This window comes from Pempheris klunzingeri, chromosome 3 (genome assembly GCF_042242105.1).
Source record: "Pempheris klunzingeri isolate RE-2024b chromosome 3, fPemKlu1.hap1, whole genome shotgun sequence".
NCBI classification, from domain to species: Eukaryota; Metazoa; Chordata; class Actinopteri; order Acropomatiformes; family Pempheridae; genus Pempheris; species Pempheris klunzingeri.
The window spans coordinates 7,330,324-7,347,849 of NC_092014.1; the positions used below are offsets into that span (position 1 = coordinate 7,330,324).

Here is a 17,526-nt window from a genome sequence, read left to right on the forward strand (position 1 = left end):
AAGGATATTCTACATTTTTGTGAGCGTCAATAAATAATTAATAAATCATCATTGTCATCATCATCAATAAATTTGGCAACAATAAACCAGTTATCATTGTTGGGTTTGGTCTATTCATGGGATTTGTTGTTAATAACAAAAACAGCAATTATCACCAGTCTCATCATTTAAGGAAAACACTTAACGTAATCAAACAGTTTGACAAGAATCCCTTAAATTGGTGTGTTGTTTTAATGCTAAATGATACATTTTTTCAGTGCTCCCTGGTGTAGAAACTGTAATGGAGACGGTGTGTGTGTGTATGTTAAAGTAAAATCGGCCAATAATATCGACTATGCTGATGTGACGTTCAGGGTCTAGCTATTTTAGCTTAGCTGAAGTCAATAGCAAGCCTGCTTCAACTTTGAATTCCCACAGTCAACACGAAACTGACAAACCCACTGAGGTTGAATAAAGAAAAAGTCCTGTAACCATCAGAGTCTTTAAGTGGAGGCTTTATTGGATTTGACTGGACAGACAGTTTGGTTGAGTAGATAAAACCAGACCCTTGTTTAGAGAGGACAGACTAAAAAATATGACATATACAGACACACACACATGCACACACACACACGCACACACTCACACACACACACACACACACACACACACACACACACTCACTCACTCACTCACTCTCACTGTACTCTCTTTGTTTCTGGATTAAAGCTCATCTTTGGTTTTGTTGGCTTTTTTTGCCTCTTCAGCTTTTATGGCCTCGATGTACTTCCTCCTGTCTTCATCCTCCTGGAGACACAAAAGAAAGAAGTTTATTTTTAAACACAGGAAAAAAGAAGCAGCTCTCAAACACACACAATCATACAAATTCAAACCACTGCAGCGGTGATGGTGATTGTGGGGCAGAGTAATGACGGAGATCATTTACCTTGACTCTGTATTTTTTGGCTTTTTCCATCTCTTTGTCGAGGAACTTAATCAGGTCCTTCAGCTTCCTCTTACCAGGGTAAACTATCATCTGACAGGAACGCAGATATCACAAAACACACATTATTACCTCGGTATATGTCAAGGGATAACACATATCATCAGATTTCAGCATTCATTTCATAGAAATTTGTATTTTTAATGCATAATACTGCTCTAATTCATACATTGTATATTTTTCTAACCCTTCTCTAAGAAAATTCAAAGTCTGTTATTAACAGACTTTGAATTGATTGTTAATGATTCATTCAAAGCTAGTTCACATCATTAAACAGTCAAATCATCCTATGAAAAACCATCATCAAAAATCATACTCTTTCAGCATATAGAGCAGGGAACAGGCAGAGCGATGGATAGGAGCCCTGCAGTGACATGTTGATGTCGTTGGCCGAGGCGTCGATGCGAGCGACGACCACGTCCTCTCGCTCCTTCAAGGCCTCAGCCAACTCCTCCCACAGCGGAAACAGAGCACGGGACTCCGGACTGTAGGGCAGATCTGAAACGTACATTTATAGTATGTTAATAGTGTAGTGTGTTAATAGTATAGATTATTAAAGGTAGGTGAGTACGAACAAGAAGAGACATCAAGAGTGGAGAGAAAAGAGAAAACAACAAAATCAGTCAATAATAAAAAAGCAGGATGACCCAGGAAGCTTGGATTTGTTGATTTGAAGTTTTGTCTGAACCTGTGTTAATTGATATTTTAGCCACTTGGGGGCAACAAAACAAGCTGAAAGATCGACATCAGCAACTCCTGTTATCAAGGCAAATTTGTTAGCAATCAGATTTTCACTATTTACACATCTAGCAGACATGGAGCAACATTAGAAATAATCAGGAGTCGTGTTTTTGGTTGTCCGATGAATGTAAGACTACTCTTCACTCTACTTCTAGCTCTGATTTTGGTCTCCACCAACTCCTGAATGAAACTTTATCTGTAGTTTGTTGCTGAGCAGGCAGAGGGTGTATGAAGACTTTTTTTTTTTTTTGCTGACAACACATTCTGGCTACAACAGTGTTGATGAGAATAAACTGAAACAATAAAGTAGCAGGTTGGAAAATAAGCGACGCCATAATGCTCTGTGGAGCTGAGGGGGAACAGCAGAGTTGTTAAATGGTATCAGATAGTATTGTAAGATTGTTAAATAGTATATTTACATACAGAGCAGGACAAAAACAGTCTTGTTTGGGTTAAAGGCGACTTTCTCCAGGGTCATTCCCACCAGCTGCTTCACCGGCTGTTTGTCCCATCCTTCAGGTATCTCCTCGCTCTGCATTTTAGGCTGTGACGTTAACATGCACACAAGCACATTATTTATATCAAGACCAGGTGCTTCTGCAGTTCCTGTTATGCATCGTAACATCGAGAGTGGATGTTACCTTAGCTTTGCCCTCGAGGTAGGACTGGCAGAAGTTCTTTATGGTCGCCTCATCCAGAGCATCAGAGGGGAGGTGATAGGTCACATGGTCTGTTAGGTTGACCAGTCGGATGAGAGGAGCCTCGAAATCCCGAACCCGGAAATACTCCATCAGCCTGCCATTACGAGGCTCATCCACGTTCACCCACACAAATAAAATCTGAATACGCACACATGCAGAGGTGAAGCTCTTCAGCGGCTTGCAGGCAGATTTTGTGTGACAATGTGTTTTGCAATGCTGTGGTTTGAAATAATTTGTGTGTCTGTGTGTGTGTTTGGTTCTCACCCTTAACCTGAATGCTTCTGCAGCGCTGTTAAAGGCAGAGTGGATCTCTTTGAAGTCTGCAGAGCTTTTGTTGACAAAGAGGAGGGCGTGGTTTAGCACAGGTGATGCTAATATCTGAGTGGCTGTCTGCATGAGAGGGAACGACATGAAAACATCTCCATTAACAATACAAGGTTATGTGTGTCTAAATAAGGACGACAACAACTGCTGTACAATACAATAAGATGTAATGTGAAAGAACACAATACTCCACCCAGAAATCATCCAAAAGAGTTATCCCCTGTTGACCTTATGTATTTCGAACAATATAATTTTTGTTTTATTTTACTGTTAGTGTCTTTCGGTGGATTTCCCTCATGGAAGGTACATTTCAAATATGAGAACAAAATCAAGGGAAATGTTAGGCTTCATGTGTTCTTTTTCATATTCATGCACCTTCAGATTTTCACCCTAAAAAGATGGAAACTAAAACCAAAACTATAGATTTGTATCAATACAGAGAAGTAACCCATCTCAGTGAGTTTACATTTTTAAAAAAAGGATTCCAAACTGTACCATATGTCTAATACTCTACCTGTCCAGTGTACTCAGTCACTGGATCCATCTGGTAGACGGTGATAAAAACGATCAGCTCCTCTTTGGATGTCTGAGGCATCATTTTATAAGCCTGGATGAGCTTAGACTGCAGGAAACACACACACACACACACACACACACACACACACACACACATACAGGTAAGAATGTAATGAACATCTTGAACTACTTTGTACATGAATGCACTCCACCAGCTTGACGTGACGGTTTAATGGTTTAAATCCCATCTCTTGCATCCAAAATGGCCAATAATGTCACATCCAAGACAACACAGAGACACATACAGCACACAGATGTTCGCAGCCATCTGTCAGAGGTGTGTGTCTGCGTCTGGTGTGTGTCGTATTTTAAAGCACCTTTTTGAGCAGCAGCACAACATCGTGCGTGAGACCATATTTGCTGATAACTTCATTGTCCTGAGTCACGGCGAAGTTAATATCAGGAAGGTCAACAGCTGCAGTGTAGAACACCTGGACATACTCATGATTCAGCTCCTACACACACGCAAAAACACACACACATTTGTTTTTCAGACAACTGATTACAGACACGACACCGGTGAGAAGCTGGAAAAGTGAACAATTTGTTTTCACCTTAAAGAATCCAACTACTGTCAGTTCCTCTGAGGCCTCTGGTTGGCTGAGGTCAGTGATGAAGTCAGCAGCAGATCCCGCCCTCCTTTTCAGCCAGGTCAAGATGGAGGCCGAGCTCTGAGGAACTTAATCACAATCCAGGAAAACAATATGTCTATTATGTTAAATAAATAATTTGATACGTTAGGAGAAATGCGTATTTGCACAGATGATCTCATTCTTTAGATCATTCAGTATATTTATACATGTGGGACAATTTAGTACATACATTATTAATTTATATTTGTTAGATGTTACATGCACATTATCATCATACAATGTTTTAGCTGCCTGGAACCAGGAGGAACTTAGTTACAAATGAAATGATAAATTACACCTCCGTTAACTTTCTCTGATGTAACAGTTGTATAAAGGAGCTACTGTTCTTCATTTGCACGTACCAGGACACAGTACAGGGTTGTGTTTATCTCCTGAGACGTACAGCCTGATCGCGGGGAGGCCTGTTGCATTGAGTTCTTTAGCCAGGTCCTTCTCCACTGTCACATCAAGCACTGCCAGTTTGATCTCTGATCCCTGCAGCTCTGCAGCAGCACCCTCAAAAGCTGCTGACACACGTTGGCCTTCACCAGACAAGGGAGCATCTACACACACACAGTAAAGGAGTACAAATGAGGACATGATGAAGTGCTGCAGGACGAGGTCACTCCAGCCCAAAGACACTCTGAAGGTGTCGTTTTTATGCTTAGCCATTATAAACATGTAGGTCAAGATCAAGCTGTGAAAGTCTTTGTGTGTAACTTACAGAAGTGCACCAGCAGCTGCTTGTGTTTTCTCAGTGCCCTGTTGAAATTCCCTTTCTTCAGCTGTAAAACTCCATCCTTCTCAGGGGATGATTTGTCTGCCTGTCGGTCAGATTGTGTGTCAGCGGCGACAAACACACACAGACAGAAGGCCGTCACCCCCAGCAGCAACAGAGTCCTCATGACGGTTCGCGCACAGACTGACAAACTGAACACTGGAACGAGCTTGACGGGAAGGTAAGGAGGGAGTGGTGAAGTGAAGGGCTAGTGTGTGTGTGTGTGTGTGTGTGTGTATCAGTGCTGAGCTGGTAGTTGTGAATGCTCTTGTTATCTGCCGACTAGGCCCACCAGTCTGTAGCTGATTAACTTTCCTATCTGAGCCCTGCTGTATCTCTGCTATTGGCTGCTGTTCATATCAAGTATATCACTAATATCTAAATGCCCTTTGCTTGACACTGTTAGCCTCAACAAGGTCAAAATGGAAGCACAAAACCATACACACACACACTGACATATGCATTTTCATATGCAAAATCCACCCACTCCTGCAGATATTTGAAAAATAAAACCACTCCACAGCGTTGTCAAAGTAATTAAGACCATTTTTATTTCTCTATCAACATGATAGAATGATAAATAATAATAGGATCATCATTTTGATTATAAAAAGAAAGGGATACTGAGCGTCAAACATTATTAAAACCATAACAGATTGAGCAGGTACATAAATCAGTCGTTGTATTGAAGTGCACAGACTCAGCAGCACAGGCACCGCATATATCCTTCAACCACAACTTTCAGCGTGTTTCCCGTACCTGGTGTTGAGCAGGTACATGTATCCTTACAGGAACAGTTCAACATTTTGATAAATACATTTATTTGCTTTCTTGCAGGCGGTTAGATAAAAAGATTGGTACCCTCATACAGTATCAGTGCGGTAGAAGCTGCACACAAGGGGAAACAGCAGGCCTGGCTTTGTCCACCTGCCTGCCTGACAGCATCACTAAGGCCCACCAGTTTACATGTTATATCTGGTACAAAAACAGGGGATTTCTGCCAATGTCACATCATAACGTCTTAGCTTTGGGATGGAAAAACTTTCACTATCGGCCTCAGAGTTGTAGTTTGCAGTCAAAGGACATCAGGAATTTCTGAAAAGACCACAAGTGTACAAGTGACAACAAACTGCTGGAAACATGACTGAAAAACCTCCATCGTTGGCAGTTACATCTAAATAAAATCTGTTATCTACACCAATACTACAAATTCAGAGAATGCGGGGAGCTATGAAGTGTTTGTTGGTATCTACTTTCGGCTATTTATCTGGTGTCCTCTGTGACTCCAGGAAGTCACTGCTATCTAGCCAGACTGGGTGCATCCCATGATTCCAGTCTTAATGCAAAGCTAAGCTAATAAGTGTGTTTCACAAAATGTCCAACTATTTCTTTCAGATACAAATCTTTTAAGGAGAGTTTAACCACTTAGTCACCACTTTGTGACTGTAACATCTAGTTATGGTGTTTTTTTTACCTTTGGAAAGTGATGCAAAGGAAAACGTTTAACATGGAATAAACCAAGTTATGGTAAGTATCACAGCTAATGTAACAGTTAATAATGTAAAGACACCATCAGTATTTTTAACACTACACCCAATTGCAGAGTTTAAATTATAGATTGTAAATCAAAGTTTTGTGTTTCTCAACTGATCATAATTGAAATTGTAAAAAGTTGTTTTTACCTGAATATAAGTAAACCTTAATGGTGTAAACACTTAGTTATTGTCTCATTTCTGGTAGCAGGTTCCAATCCTGTGTTAATATTTGGTTCCCACACAGGTGTTCATATGTTCATGTTGAAGCTGTGCAGAGCCATATGCAGGAATTACATCAGCTCACCTCACATCTGTGTACTAATAAGAATGATAAAGGAGTTACGGCCTTAAACACGAAGAACAGAAGAGTTAGGTAGGTGTCAGAAAAGATCTGCCAAAATCTACCTCGGAAGTGCAGTCAATGTGTTTTCCAATAAAATAATCATGTCTGTCATTCAAGCCTAGAGAAGTTGCTTCCGTCATTAACATGAATGTCTGCATTGGTAAAAGAGAAATACAGAAAATACAATTTTGTAATAAATGAAAAACAAAAACAAAACTATGAATCAAGTCCTGGACATCATCTTGTTCATCATAAATGTCCTCGGTCCTCTCCCTTCTGTTTCATCTGCACTTTAGTGTTGCAAAGCATCCTGCACTCGTGTGGTAAAATGCTGCTGTATTTACAGGCAGGGACGGATTCACTATTCTCCTCCTCCTCAATAACTTTAATTAAAACCACACAATACATCCTTACTTATGGTCAAAAGTGCAAGAAGTGTTTTTGCCTAGTTTTCCTGTATATATTAGAAATGCTTGTCTGCTTGTGCCTTAAAATGTTCAAAAATGTGCAATACACACAACCCAACTGTCTGATCTGTCAGGGATGGAATATGTTTAGAAAGATTGTATTAGAAAGTGAAAATCGAGTATTTTTTGGCACCATATGCACATCCCTTGAAGCTGTTAAAAGATAGTAATCTTGTGTGTCATAATGAAAAGCAGTGCTGAGTTTGAACTCCTGAAGATTCCAGCGGTGACAGGTTTTTATAGCGAAAGGTTTATGTGCTGGATGAACCTTAAATCTCACATTTATCATCAACTAAACACGCTCTTTCTTCCCTGTGTTGCTCGGGCAGTGAGCTGTTTACATTCCCAGCTCATGACAAACCGTTTATTTATCCAAATTGTGACAAAAATATGTCATGAGTGGGATTTTGGGACAAGAGGAGCCTGATTAAACCTGGTGGTGTCATCTTGTGTATATGTGCAGATGGTTTTCACACCGTGGGCAGGAATGATGTGCATCTTGTAGGCCACGAACCATGAATGGGATGAGACAGAAACCACAGACCAACCTGAAACACACACACACACACATGTGCAGAGATAGCAGATAACGCTCTGTTAAAGCTGGTTCAGCACTACGTTAAACACTCATACGTGTGTGTATCTGTGTCTCACCCCATCATTGTGAGGAGGAAGCACATACACCAGGCAGCCCTCCCAGCCAGGTATGTGACTTTAGTGGTGACAACGTGGTGGCAGTGTGGGCAACGAACCACACTGGGGACGTCTCTCAGACATGTCACTGAGATGGGAACAGGCGGTGGCTGGGTCACCACCGCTTCTGGCTGCGTTTCTCTGCCACTGACAGGCAGCGGTACACCGACTGGCATTCAGAGGGTACAGAGGAGGACAAATTAAGATGTAAATTAAGTGTTATTTACTCCTGCCGAATTGGTTTGTGTGTATACTATTAAGAGCAGTTGTAAAGATGTAGGCTTAATACTTTGTGTAATTTGGTGGATTATGATTCCATTGTTTTGTGCTGGAGACGTCACAGCAGCTGGTGGAGTCAGGACAGGAAAGGAATTGGCATGGACTGTAACTAGAAAATAAATAAAGAGTTAAAGTGCACCCACATTGAGCTGTGACAGAACTGGAGACCAGTGAGATTATGCGTTACCTGCTTCTCCGTAGGTGGGAGGAGGTGTTGAGGGGGAGAGGAGGGAGGCATCGTAGGATGGGGGAGGGGGGAAGTTGAATGCCGCTGTGCCCTGAGCGGGAGGGTGGAGACTGGCCTCCTCATACGAAGGGGGTTCCATCAGGAGATCATCCAGACGAACAGGAAGCTGCACAGTGCAGAGACAGCAGATAATACACAAGAATTTCAGGGTTCTTATTGTAACTTGTCCCTCTTACTGTCCCTTGTCCTTAAAATGCTTTCCTTAATTGAATTATCTAATTATTAATTAGTGGTTGTCTGTATGTACTGATGTTTGTACTGAATTAAATGAATTGCCCCTCAGGGATAAATAAAGTTGTCTGAATCTGAATCTGAATCTGAATCTCACACAAAGACACTGACTGGTGTTTAGTGGAATGAAATGTGCATTTTCTCCTGTGTAGCGCATTATTTTTCTACATGATTCCTTCAAGACGTCATATTTTTGGACCTGTTATTTAAAAAACTTGTCTATTGTGTCTATTTAATTGAAATTGGCTGTTAAATTAAGGATGAAAGTTTTAACTTTGGAAGCAGACAAACTTCTCTCAATGTCCGTTCTAGCTTTGTCAGGCTTTTTCTGACGTTTTTTTTAAGCTGCATCTCTGCCTTCAGCAGCAGATTCAATTTGCTCAGCTGCCACTGAGACAGTGAATCAGCAGAATCATTCAGTGAATGAAGATCAGAAACCGAAAAAAACCCCGACTGTCTGTGACCAATGGACCAACACTGGTTGCTGCATCCATTGGGAAGGAGTCAAAATCAGTGAGGAGTCAGTGGGCGGCTGGAGAATATCGTTTATTTTTTTCAAAAAAGCGAATCGATTTTGGTGTCATTTTTAAAGGATTTAAAAAGAAAGAAGAACATTGCAATAGACGGTATCTTTGAACATTTCACTGCACTCGGTCATATGATACATGATGATGATGTCAATTCAACGATCTATTTTTCTTTCCTACTTAGATTTTCTATTTTGTTGGAGTGGTCTCCCAGTTTTTTGTGTACCTGCAATATAAAGAGTGTGTATCGTCACTGCTGTCTCTATTTAGTCCATAACTGGCAGGACCACTTGTGTTCACCAGCCTAGTGTGTATGAGGAGGCTGAACTAGGGTGAAAAAGTCAGAAGTCAGTCAACAATGTAGCTACATCACAGCTCTGTCTCTCTGTACTTCTGCTGTGGGAGTTACTGGTTTCATCTCCTCCCTTCACTACTACAGGTTAGACAATAGAGACAACAGAGAGGTTTATGCTTGAGGTCAGTGTGTGTTCACCAGTCTGAACTTTCACCCGAGTAGCAGAGGTTTAAAGTGACAGTGCCAAATTAACACACACACACACTGCAGCATTACAGCACAGTTACTTCAAAGTAGATATCCTCACTATTTGTTCAGCATTTACACACTAAAACTCAAATTATTGTACAATTTTAAAATCCAGAGCACCAAATATACATGAATACAACTACAGTAGATTCAGAGAGAAAATATTTTTACTTTTCATCAAATTGAAGCCGTACTCATTATCAGCTTTACGCAGTTCAAATGCTCAGTTAGACACTTACAACATAACACAGTGTCATTATGGTATGTGACGCTGCACACAGGTAGTCCTGAATCATGTGATTCCACTTTACTGTTTCTCCACAAAATGTGTTTTCATGCCATTATGTCACCTAAAACCAATTGTATCAGCCATGAAACACACCTGCTGAATGAAGCCAAGTAATTCTAGCTCACATGCGTCTCTTCTCTTATGTAAACAAGATACATCTGAGCTGTGGTATCTGATCCAAACAGGCACAGACCCGCCTCCACTATAAACAAACTGCCTGCAAGGAGTCGTACGCGCCCTCCTGCACTAATTAAACAAGTGTGATGTGTGAGATATAGACACAGAGCAGTGGTCTTACCTTGGACAAATGAGGAAGCTCGGCTGAAACACATATCATGCTGGGGACATTTGTGACATCACAGCCTGTTGAACCTGTTCTCCTCTGGAATTGGAAACATTTTGCTTCCAACAGACTGAAAACCAACCCTGTTTCCCCTGTTCAAACACTTTGTCTGTTCCAGCTTCAATTTCCATATGAAAACAATAATCAAATCAGCCTAATACCACCTTAAAAACATGGGCAGAATTAAAAGATGTTTGTCTAAACAAGATACAGATAAAACGTATTCACGCATTTATCTTCAGCACGATGGATTACTGCAATAGTGTCTTCAAGGGTCTTAATAAAAAATCAGTTAGACAACTGCAGCTCACTAACATCAAGAATGTGGAGCACATCACACCGGTTCTTAAATCCCTCCACTGGCTTCCAGTGGGCCAAAGGATAGATTTTAAAATCCTATTACCTGCTTACAAAGCAATAAATGGTTTTGGACCCAAATACATAGCTGACTTATAAGGTCTGAGACATCCAGACCCCTCAGGTCAGCTGGTGCACTATTGGTCTACTCAGCATTCCCAGAACCAGAACCAAGCAAGGTGAAGCAGCTTTTAGTCTCTTGTAAGTGTTTGTAGTTATAAAAGCTACAGAAATAAACAATAATCCATATTTATTTTTTATTCAATTGTTTCATTGGATATCACATACTGTATTTTCTGCCAATTGATCAGGTGAAATGTTTAATTTAAAAAGGAACTCCATTTATTTTGATTTAGAATTGCACTTCTACTACACTGGATTCTCAATTGACATCTTTTTAAAAAAGGATAAAAACCAATACAGCAGAACCAGAGATGTCGTCTTTTTATTCTACACCTTCTAATTTGAACTGATTTCCATAATGTTGGTTATTCTAATCTACAGCAATGCATCATGGTCTATAAGATCGTCATATATTTGTAGCACTTTTGAGAAGCACTGTTAATCCAAAGGTTTTTAATAGTGCAGTTAGCTTAAGAAGTTCTAACCGATAAATAAACATTTAAGATTTAAAGAAACTCAGATTTTTAAACATCATTTAGTTATCACTGGTACTGGTACCTTTTGTGAATCACCATGCATGTATATCCTGATTGTATGTTATACCTGTCTGTCTAATCATTGTGCAGCCTGTGCTGCAGGATGCACCTCCTTTGATCAGAACAATATTATTTATGACAGCTGTCAGTCTGTCTGTCTGTTTGGTGTCCCTTAGGAATGATGAACACATCTTGGTTCCTATCTGTCAATCTGCTTCCTCCTGTGCCTTGTCACTCTGTTGATTTAATGGATCTTTCTTTCTTTTTTTCTTTCTTGGTCAAAGAAGTTGGTGGCTTACAGTTCTTTGGGGTGATGGAGGAGCTATATATACCACTACCACACAAGAACCTGTTAGGCCCCTACATGGTTCTCTTGAGGTTCTCCACTGGTTCTTTAGCTTAGTTTAGGTGTTTAGTTTAGCTTTAGTTTAGCTGAGGAAAGGTTTTCATTTGACAGGTACTATCTAGCATCAAAGGTGGTTCCTGTGATCACGAGCCAAAGAACCACTTATGGTGCTATTTAGCAGCATTTTTGTTTAGTGTGTGATTATAATGTTGCAGAAAATCAGGTTTTGAATCAAACCAAGTATATGGTTATGGTTATGGTAAGTTATGTTTGTAAACCAACATAGTTTTATTAAGAAAAATGGGAAGATGCAAGACTGAGAACAAAGTCACATCAGAGCTCATCTTTAGATGTTTTGTTGGTCACTCCATCTTCAGAGTCTTCGGTCTCCTGAAAGAGAGAGAAATAAAACAGGAGAATGGTGAATGGAGTAGATTTATATTTACTAATACAAATATTTTAAACTTTTTAAAAAATTTTAGATATATATGAATATACAAAGTAGCAGAAAAAATACAAACCTTGCTATCATCATCAGCATCGTCAGCTTTCTCGCCTGCATCTTTATCCGCTTCATCTGCTTCATCTGCTTCATCTGCTTCATCTGCTTCATCCTCATCTTCCTCATCCTCCTCCTCATCATCTGAACCCTCAGGCAACACTCCTCCATCATCCAGGAACTTAGACAGAGTCTCCAGATCCCTTTTCCCACTGTAGTTGACCACCTTCAGGGGAACAGCGGAGGAAGAGACAAAATGATGAGCAGGAGAGGGTGTGTGTGTGTGTGTGTGTGTGTGTGTGTGTGTGCGTGTGTGTGCGTGTGCGTGTGTGTGTGTGTGTGTGTTTGTCTGCATACCTCTTTGCCACCAGCTGGGAAGTATTTGAGTGTTGGGAATCCTTCAATGGTAATAGAGTCAACCTCGTTGGCCGTGGCGTCCATCTTGGCTATGATGATGTCATTATTGTCGGTGTATTTTTCACCCAGCTGATCCCAGATGGGAGCCAGTTCCTTACAGTGTCCACACCATGGAGCATCTACACACACACACACACACACACACACACACACACACACACACACACACACAGGTGCACACACTGTTAGAAGATGAAAGGGCACATCTGCTACCTGGTGCATGATGTAAAGTTGGTCATCACTATGACTGTTCAGTGACCCTGAACGACCCTGAACGACCTTTGGCTGATGACGTGTGTTTGTTTGCTTTGACACTTTTGTATATTCAGCTCCAACTCTGATGTTGCTACATTTTTCTTGTCATAATTATGGCTGGCCTGACCATCTGGTCAACTGAGCATCGTCACGGATGAACGAGTGAAAAGGCAGCTGTAAGCTAGTTAACTCACAGGTGTTCAGAGGTACTTCAATGTTTTAAGATCTACTTTATTAACACCTTATTGAGGAAATGTCATTTTTAAGTACGGCCATAATTTAATGAGGTAATATATGACGAAGATAATGTTTAAAAATAGAAATGAGAAATTTAAGATTCAACAATTGTCTTGAGTTTAATTTTATGAAATAAGCTGATTTCTCTAAATTCCAGTCTGAGTTTTTACAGTACAGACTACAGGCAGGCAGACAAAGTGACTTACAGAACTCCACAAAGACATTTTTGGTTGGATCCAGAGCAACAGACTCAAAGTTTTTCCCCACCAGGACTTTGACTGGTCCTTTATTCCAGTCCTCTGGGATCTCCTCAGACCGATAGTAGGGCTGCAAAACAAAACAAGACAAGTTTTAATGTTTAATGTTTAATGTTTAAGTTTTAATTTAACAAGGCTTAATGCTGCTGTTTGACTGAATATGAAACATGTGTGTGTGTGTGTGTGTGTGTGTGTGTGTGTGTGTGTGTGTGTGTTACCTTGGCAGAGCCATCCACAACCTCCTGGCACAACTGTCCCAGTGAATCTGCTGTGAGAGCTCCAGCAGCGATGGTGAACTTTTTTGTCGTGTCCATGTTGATGATACGTGCAGTTGGGACGTCTTGCTCGGACACGCCGAAGTATTTCAGCACATGAGACAGGGTGTCTGTCACATCGATCACAATAAATAGCATCTGCATAATACACACACACACACACACACACACACACACACACACACACACACACAACAATAAAAACATAGCCAATAAGGTTAAATGAAGTTCATGTCTTTCTGTCACTGACTTTCTCTCAGCATCACGCTCTCCTAAACACATGCAAATGCAGATGCACTCTTACACACACACACACTCACACACACACTCACACACACACTGTTACCTTGCCCTTGAACTTTCTGGCAATAGTCCTGGATTCGTCCACCAGGGCTGTCTGACTCTCCACAGAGGAGTTGATGAACAGCAGGCTGTGCAGGCGAATGTTGGAGGAGAAGATCTTGTCTGCAGTCTGGGAACACACACACACACACACACACACACACACACAGACAGTGTTATTTCAATATAATTTTACAGTTAATTTTCTAATCATGTGTGCCTGTGCCTGTGTTACCTCCTGTCTGAATGGGATGATCAGCTGCAGGCTGTTTTCCTTGATGAAGGAGGTCAGATTTTGTTTGTCCAGTTTTCCTTCTTCTGACAGTGAAAAGTCTGCTCTGCCATCATCAAACTAGCACACACACACAAACACATTTTCTTTACTCAATTTCAGCACACCTAATCCTAATCTCTTTAACTGTGCTAGTCATGAAACACTTAACAGAAAGGAAAGTTTAGAAAACTCCTTCACAGATGTCTGAATCAGCAAAATATCCCCTGTTTGCACTATTTCTCGGCGCTAGATGGCAGCAAAGCTAGTATCTTTAGGGCTTCTTGTATCTTGGTACTGCCTTTCTCTATAACACTTCATTCTCTGGCATTTAGTTAGTATCATAACATTTGTACCTTTTTGAAGAGCACCACTGAGTCGGCTTTGACTTCATACTTCTGGAAAACCTCAGGACTCGCTGACATGGCAAACTCGACGTCAGTCATATCCAAACTCACTTCCTTTAAGACCTTGGCCGCCTCACCGTCCAGATTCTAACATAAATATAAATCATCATAAAATATGAATACAGATTTAAATATGTAATGATATGATTTACCAGGAAGGACACATCAGCTACATAAACGTACGTCAAAGAATCCCACAATAGTGATGTTATGGGAATCGATGAACTGAGCTGCAGAGTCTTCAGAGTCGAGCTCTGGAGCACCAGGGCCGGCACGACGCTTCATCCACTGGATTATTCCCTCTGCTGACCTCTTACCTGGAAAACAGGTACAAACACAAGCAAATTAAACCACATCAAGTCATGCTGGAGCCATTTCAGGTGCTTAAAACACTGAAATGTGAGATAAAAAGAAAACAAAAGTCACAGTAGCTCAAACTAAACAGGTTATAAAGACATGCAATAATTTATGTTGATTCATGCTGATGACTCTTCATGCAAAGCCAAGCTAAGTTAAACTAAGCTAATGGTGTCCTGGGTGAAGTTTCATAGTAAACACACACACATGAGAGTCTTCTCATCTAATTCTCTGGAAGAAAGCAATAGACAGTCTCCCCTCATAGACAATAGACAGTTGCTACTTGAATTACCACTTCAACTGTATATAGTTTTTCTCTAGAGCTACTGTTTATTTTTCTGTTTATCTATTTTTTAAAATCCTGAAGCAGCATTGAAGGTGAAAGGGCAAAGCAAGACATTTATTGTTGGGTGAAACTAGTTTTTATCTGTACATATGACAATAAAAGGTTTGAATTGAATTGAACTGAACTGAACTGAGAAAAGGCCGGTTTCGATAAAAAAAGTTGAACTATTCCTTTGACCAGATGTTAAAAGAGAAAAAAAATTCCATAAAATGAAACAAGATAAATACAGTTGATTTTTGCACAAACATTTAAGACACAAAAAAAACTGATGAGCCAATTAAATATCTTCAGGCAAAGACGGTAGACAGGTTCATCAGTAAACTACTAAGATAAACACACACACACACACACACACACACACACACACATGGCTATCCAGCTTTACCGGTGTAATTTACAGTTACATTACGTGTGTCCCTGTGTGTGTGTATTCACCAGTGTATTCAACAGGCTGCTTGCGGTCTCCTTTGACAAACAGTTTCAAAGTGGGGAAGCCTCCGATGTCAAACTCCTCGGCCAGCTCCTTCTCCTCTGTGGCGTCCACTTTGGCCAAACGCATCTCTGGTTCCTCCGTCTTCAGTTTCCCAGCAGCCTCTGCATAAACCGGCTCCAGGTGTTTACAGTGGCCACACCAGGGAGCATCTACACACACACACACACACACAAACAAACACACACAAACATACACACAGTGAATATCATCATACAGCATGTGATTAACTTTAAATGTATTTCCTTGTAGAAGAACTATGGAAAACCAATGGGGGGTGGGGTAAAACCAAAACAGCAGACACACAGGCCTCTGTTCTGTGAAGGTTTTTGTTGCTATCAGCAGCACATGCCCAGATACACATGGAAATAAGCTGCTGATAGCAGCAGCGGCAGTTGGGCTCAGCCTTTATCCCCTTTTGCTCTTTTCCTTGTCATGGCCTCTCCAGTCGCAGCGCTGAGCTCATCTGTGGGAGAGTTGAACCAAGAGAGCATCTGGACAGGAGAGGCCACGTGTGTGATAATACCTCATGAGGGCTGTGGTAGAAAACTCAGACAATTTTACGTTCAAATCTAAATAGCATGTCAAATTAATGAACTATTTACATCTGCATGTCTTCTTTAGGAAAACACACATCTGGGACAACTTTTAACACCAAAGTGGTCAATGACAGACAACATATGTTGCCACTGATGGCATTTGTGCTAAAAAGCAACACTAATTTCATACATATTTTGTTAAAAAAGTTCTTTGTAAGAGTTTAATCATCATTAACAGTGATCACTTTACTGTTTCTACATTAGAGATAATTCATGTCTACTTACAGAATTCAACCAATAAATACTGATTTTCGCTGAGAGCTCTGGCAAAGTTGTGGATGTGAAGAACCATCACATCTTTCTCCTCCTCTATCTCCGTTGTTTTCTCCTTCTTTGGTGCATCTTCAGTTTCCTTTTCTGCCACAGTCTCTCCTGCAGTCTGCTCCACTGATGTCTCCTCCTGAGATTCTGTCTGTTTGTCAGTGTCTGTGTCTGTGTCAGTGTCGTCGGCCTGGATGCAGGCGGCCCACAGCAGCAGGCCCAGCAGAGTTATGGATAAAAGCGTGCGCGTCCTCATGTTGCCGTTTCTGTCTGAGCTGCTCTGGTGCCTCCGCTCAGGTATGAGCACCCACAATATGTGTATCACTGGAAGTTTGTACCTTTATGTGTATAAGATGGAGAGTGTGTGTCAAAATTTTACTGGCCTTCCAGCTCGTCCAATCACACGGCACGCCTGCTTGGGACTCTTTTCAGTTTAAACCAATCGAACGGTGCCCTGTAGAGTCAGAACTGAGAAAACTGGCTAATCCACTGTTAAAGCTGTTAAAGACACTGACACACCTCTTTATCTTCCTCTCCCCCCTTTCATCTTTTTTCTTAATTATTTTCTCTACCATGTCTTCATCTTCACACCCCATCACCCACCAGATGGAACCATGTACATGTGTATAATTCTTTAATTCTTCACTCCTCACACTGCCTTTCTCCTTATCAGGGCTTCATTATTGACTTAAAAAGTGACAGTACAGCAGTTATGTGTAAACTTCTCTCTTCTTCGTCCTTGTCTTTTATCTCACTGTCTCTGTTTACTTAAACAGCAAACAGCCTTGTCTTTCCAGCTCTCCGTCACTCGTCCCATCCACACTAAGACAAGTGACTGATAGCACTTGAGGACCATTTGGAGATGAGTACTGTCAGTAACTTTAAGAAAGTGTCGGCTGTCTCCTGGTGCACGTTGGTC

The 17,526-nt window shown here is 40.9% G+C and overlaps 3 protein-coding genes across 3 annotated transcripts; all 3 read right to left on the reverse strand.

The window, feature by feature from the left end:
* Window positions 1-497: 497 nt before the first annotated feature.
* On the reverse strand, window positions 498-4,878 carry LOC139199087 (protein disulfide-isomerase). Its single transcript, XM_070828101.1, has 11 exons — window positions 4,681-4,878; window positions 4,319-4,519; window positions 3,879-4,003; window positions 3,642-3,779; window positions 3,263-3,370; window positions 2,689-2,814; window positions 2,365-2,562; window positions 2,147-2,267; window positions 1,299-1,480; window positions 926-1,015; window positions 498-786 (listed from the first exon to the last, which is right to left on the reverse strand). The coding sequence occupies exons 1-11, from the start codon at window positions 4,859-4,861 to the stop codon at window positions 703-705; spliced, it is 1,554 nt and encodes a 517-aa protein (XP_070684202.1). The 5' UTR covers window positions 4,862-4,878; the 3' UTR covers window positions 498-702.
* A 2,643-nt stretch (window positions 4,879-7,521) lies between these two features.
* Window positions 7,522-8,377, reverse strand: LOC139199477 (lipopolysaccharide-induced tumor necrosis factor-alpha factor homolog). The gene is made up of 4 exons (XM_070828555.1): window positions 8,239-8,377; window positions 8,062-8,160; window positions 7,734-7,941; window positions 7,522-7,627 (listed from the first exon to the last, which is right to left on the reverse strand). Exons 1-4 carry the CDS (start codon window positions 8,375-8,377, stop codon window positions 7,522-7,524), a joined length of 552 nt encoding a protein of 183 aa, XP_070684656.1.
* Window positions 8,378-11,848: 3,471 nt separating this feature from the next.
* pdia2 (protein disulfide isomerase family A, member 2) lies at window positions 11,849-16,887 on the reverse strand. The gene is made up of 11 exons (XM_070856541.1): window positions 16,572-16,887; window positions 15,693-15,899; window positions 14,738-14,871; window positions 14,504-14,641; window positions 14,112-14,228; window positions 13,881-14,006; window positions 13,478-13,672; window positions 13,209-13,329; window positions 12,451-12,629; window positions 12,116-12,319; window positions 11,849-11,984 (listed from the first exon to the last, which is right to left on the reverse strand). The coding sequence occupies exons 1-11, from the start codon at window positions 16,861-16,863 to the stop codon at window positions 11,928-11,930; spliced, it is 1,770 nt and encodes a 589-aa protein (XP_070712642.1). The 5' UTR covers window positions 16,864-16,887; the 3' UTR covers window positions 11,849-11,927.
* Window positions 16,888-17,526: the final 639 nt, after the last annotated feature.

Excerpts from the sequence above, each read along its gene's own strand:
- LOC139199087 (XM_070828101.1), bottom strand. The coding sequence starts at position 4,861 with ATGAGGACTCTGTTGCTGCTGGGGGTGACGGCCTTCTGTCTGTGTGTG. Across the intron at positions 4,004-4,318 it reads CAACCCTGTACTGTGTCCTG|TTCCTCAGAGCTCGGCCTCC; the intron begins GTACGTGCAAAT and ends ATTGTGATTAAG. Across the intron at positions 2,268-2,364 it reads ACCTCGAGGGCAAAGCTAAG|CCTAAAATGCAGAGCGAGGA; the intron begins GTAACATCCACT and ends TTAACGTCACAG.
- LOC139199477 (XM_070828555.1), bottom strand. The coding sequence starts at position 8,377 with ATGGAACCCCCTTCGTATGAGGAGGCCAGTCTCCACCCTCCCGCTCAG. Across the intron at positions 8,161-8,238 it reads TCCCACCTACGGAGAAGCAG|TTACAGTCCATGCCAATTCC; the intron begins GTAACGCATAAT and ends TTTATTTTCTAG. Across the intron at positions 7,628-7,733 it reads TTCCTCCTCACAATGATGGG|GTTGGTCTGTGGTTTCTGTC; the intron begins GTGAGACACAGA and ends TGTGTGTTTCAG.
- pdia2 (XM_070856541.1), bottom strand. The coding sequence starts at position 16,863 with ATGAGGACGCGCACGCTTTTATCCATAACTCTGCTGGGCCTGCTGCTG. Across the intron at positions 14,642-14,737 it reads CTATTGTGGGATTCTTTGAC|AATCTGGACGGTGAGGCGGC; the intron begins GTACGTTTATGT and ends TATTTATGTTAG. Across the intron at positions 11,985-12,115 it reads ATGCTGATGATGATAGCAAG|GAGACCGAAGACTCTGAAGA; the intron begins GTTTGTATTTTT and ends TCTCTCTTTCAG.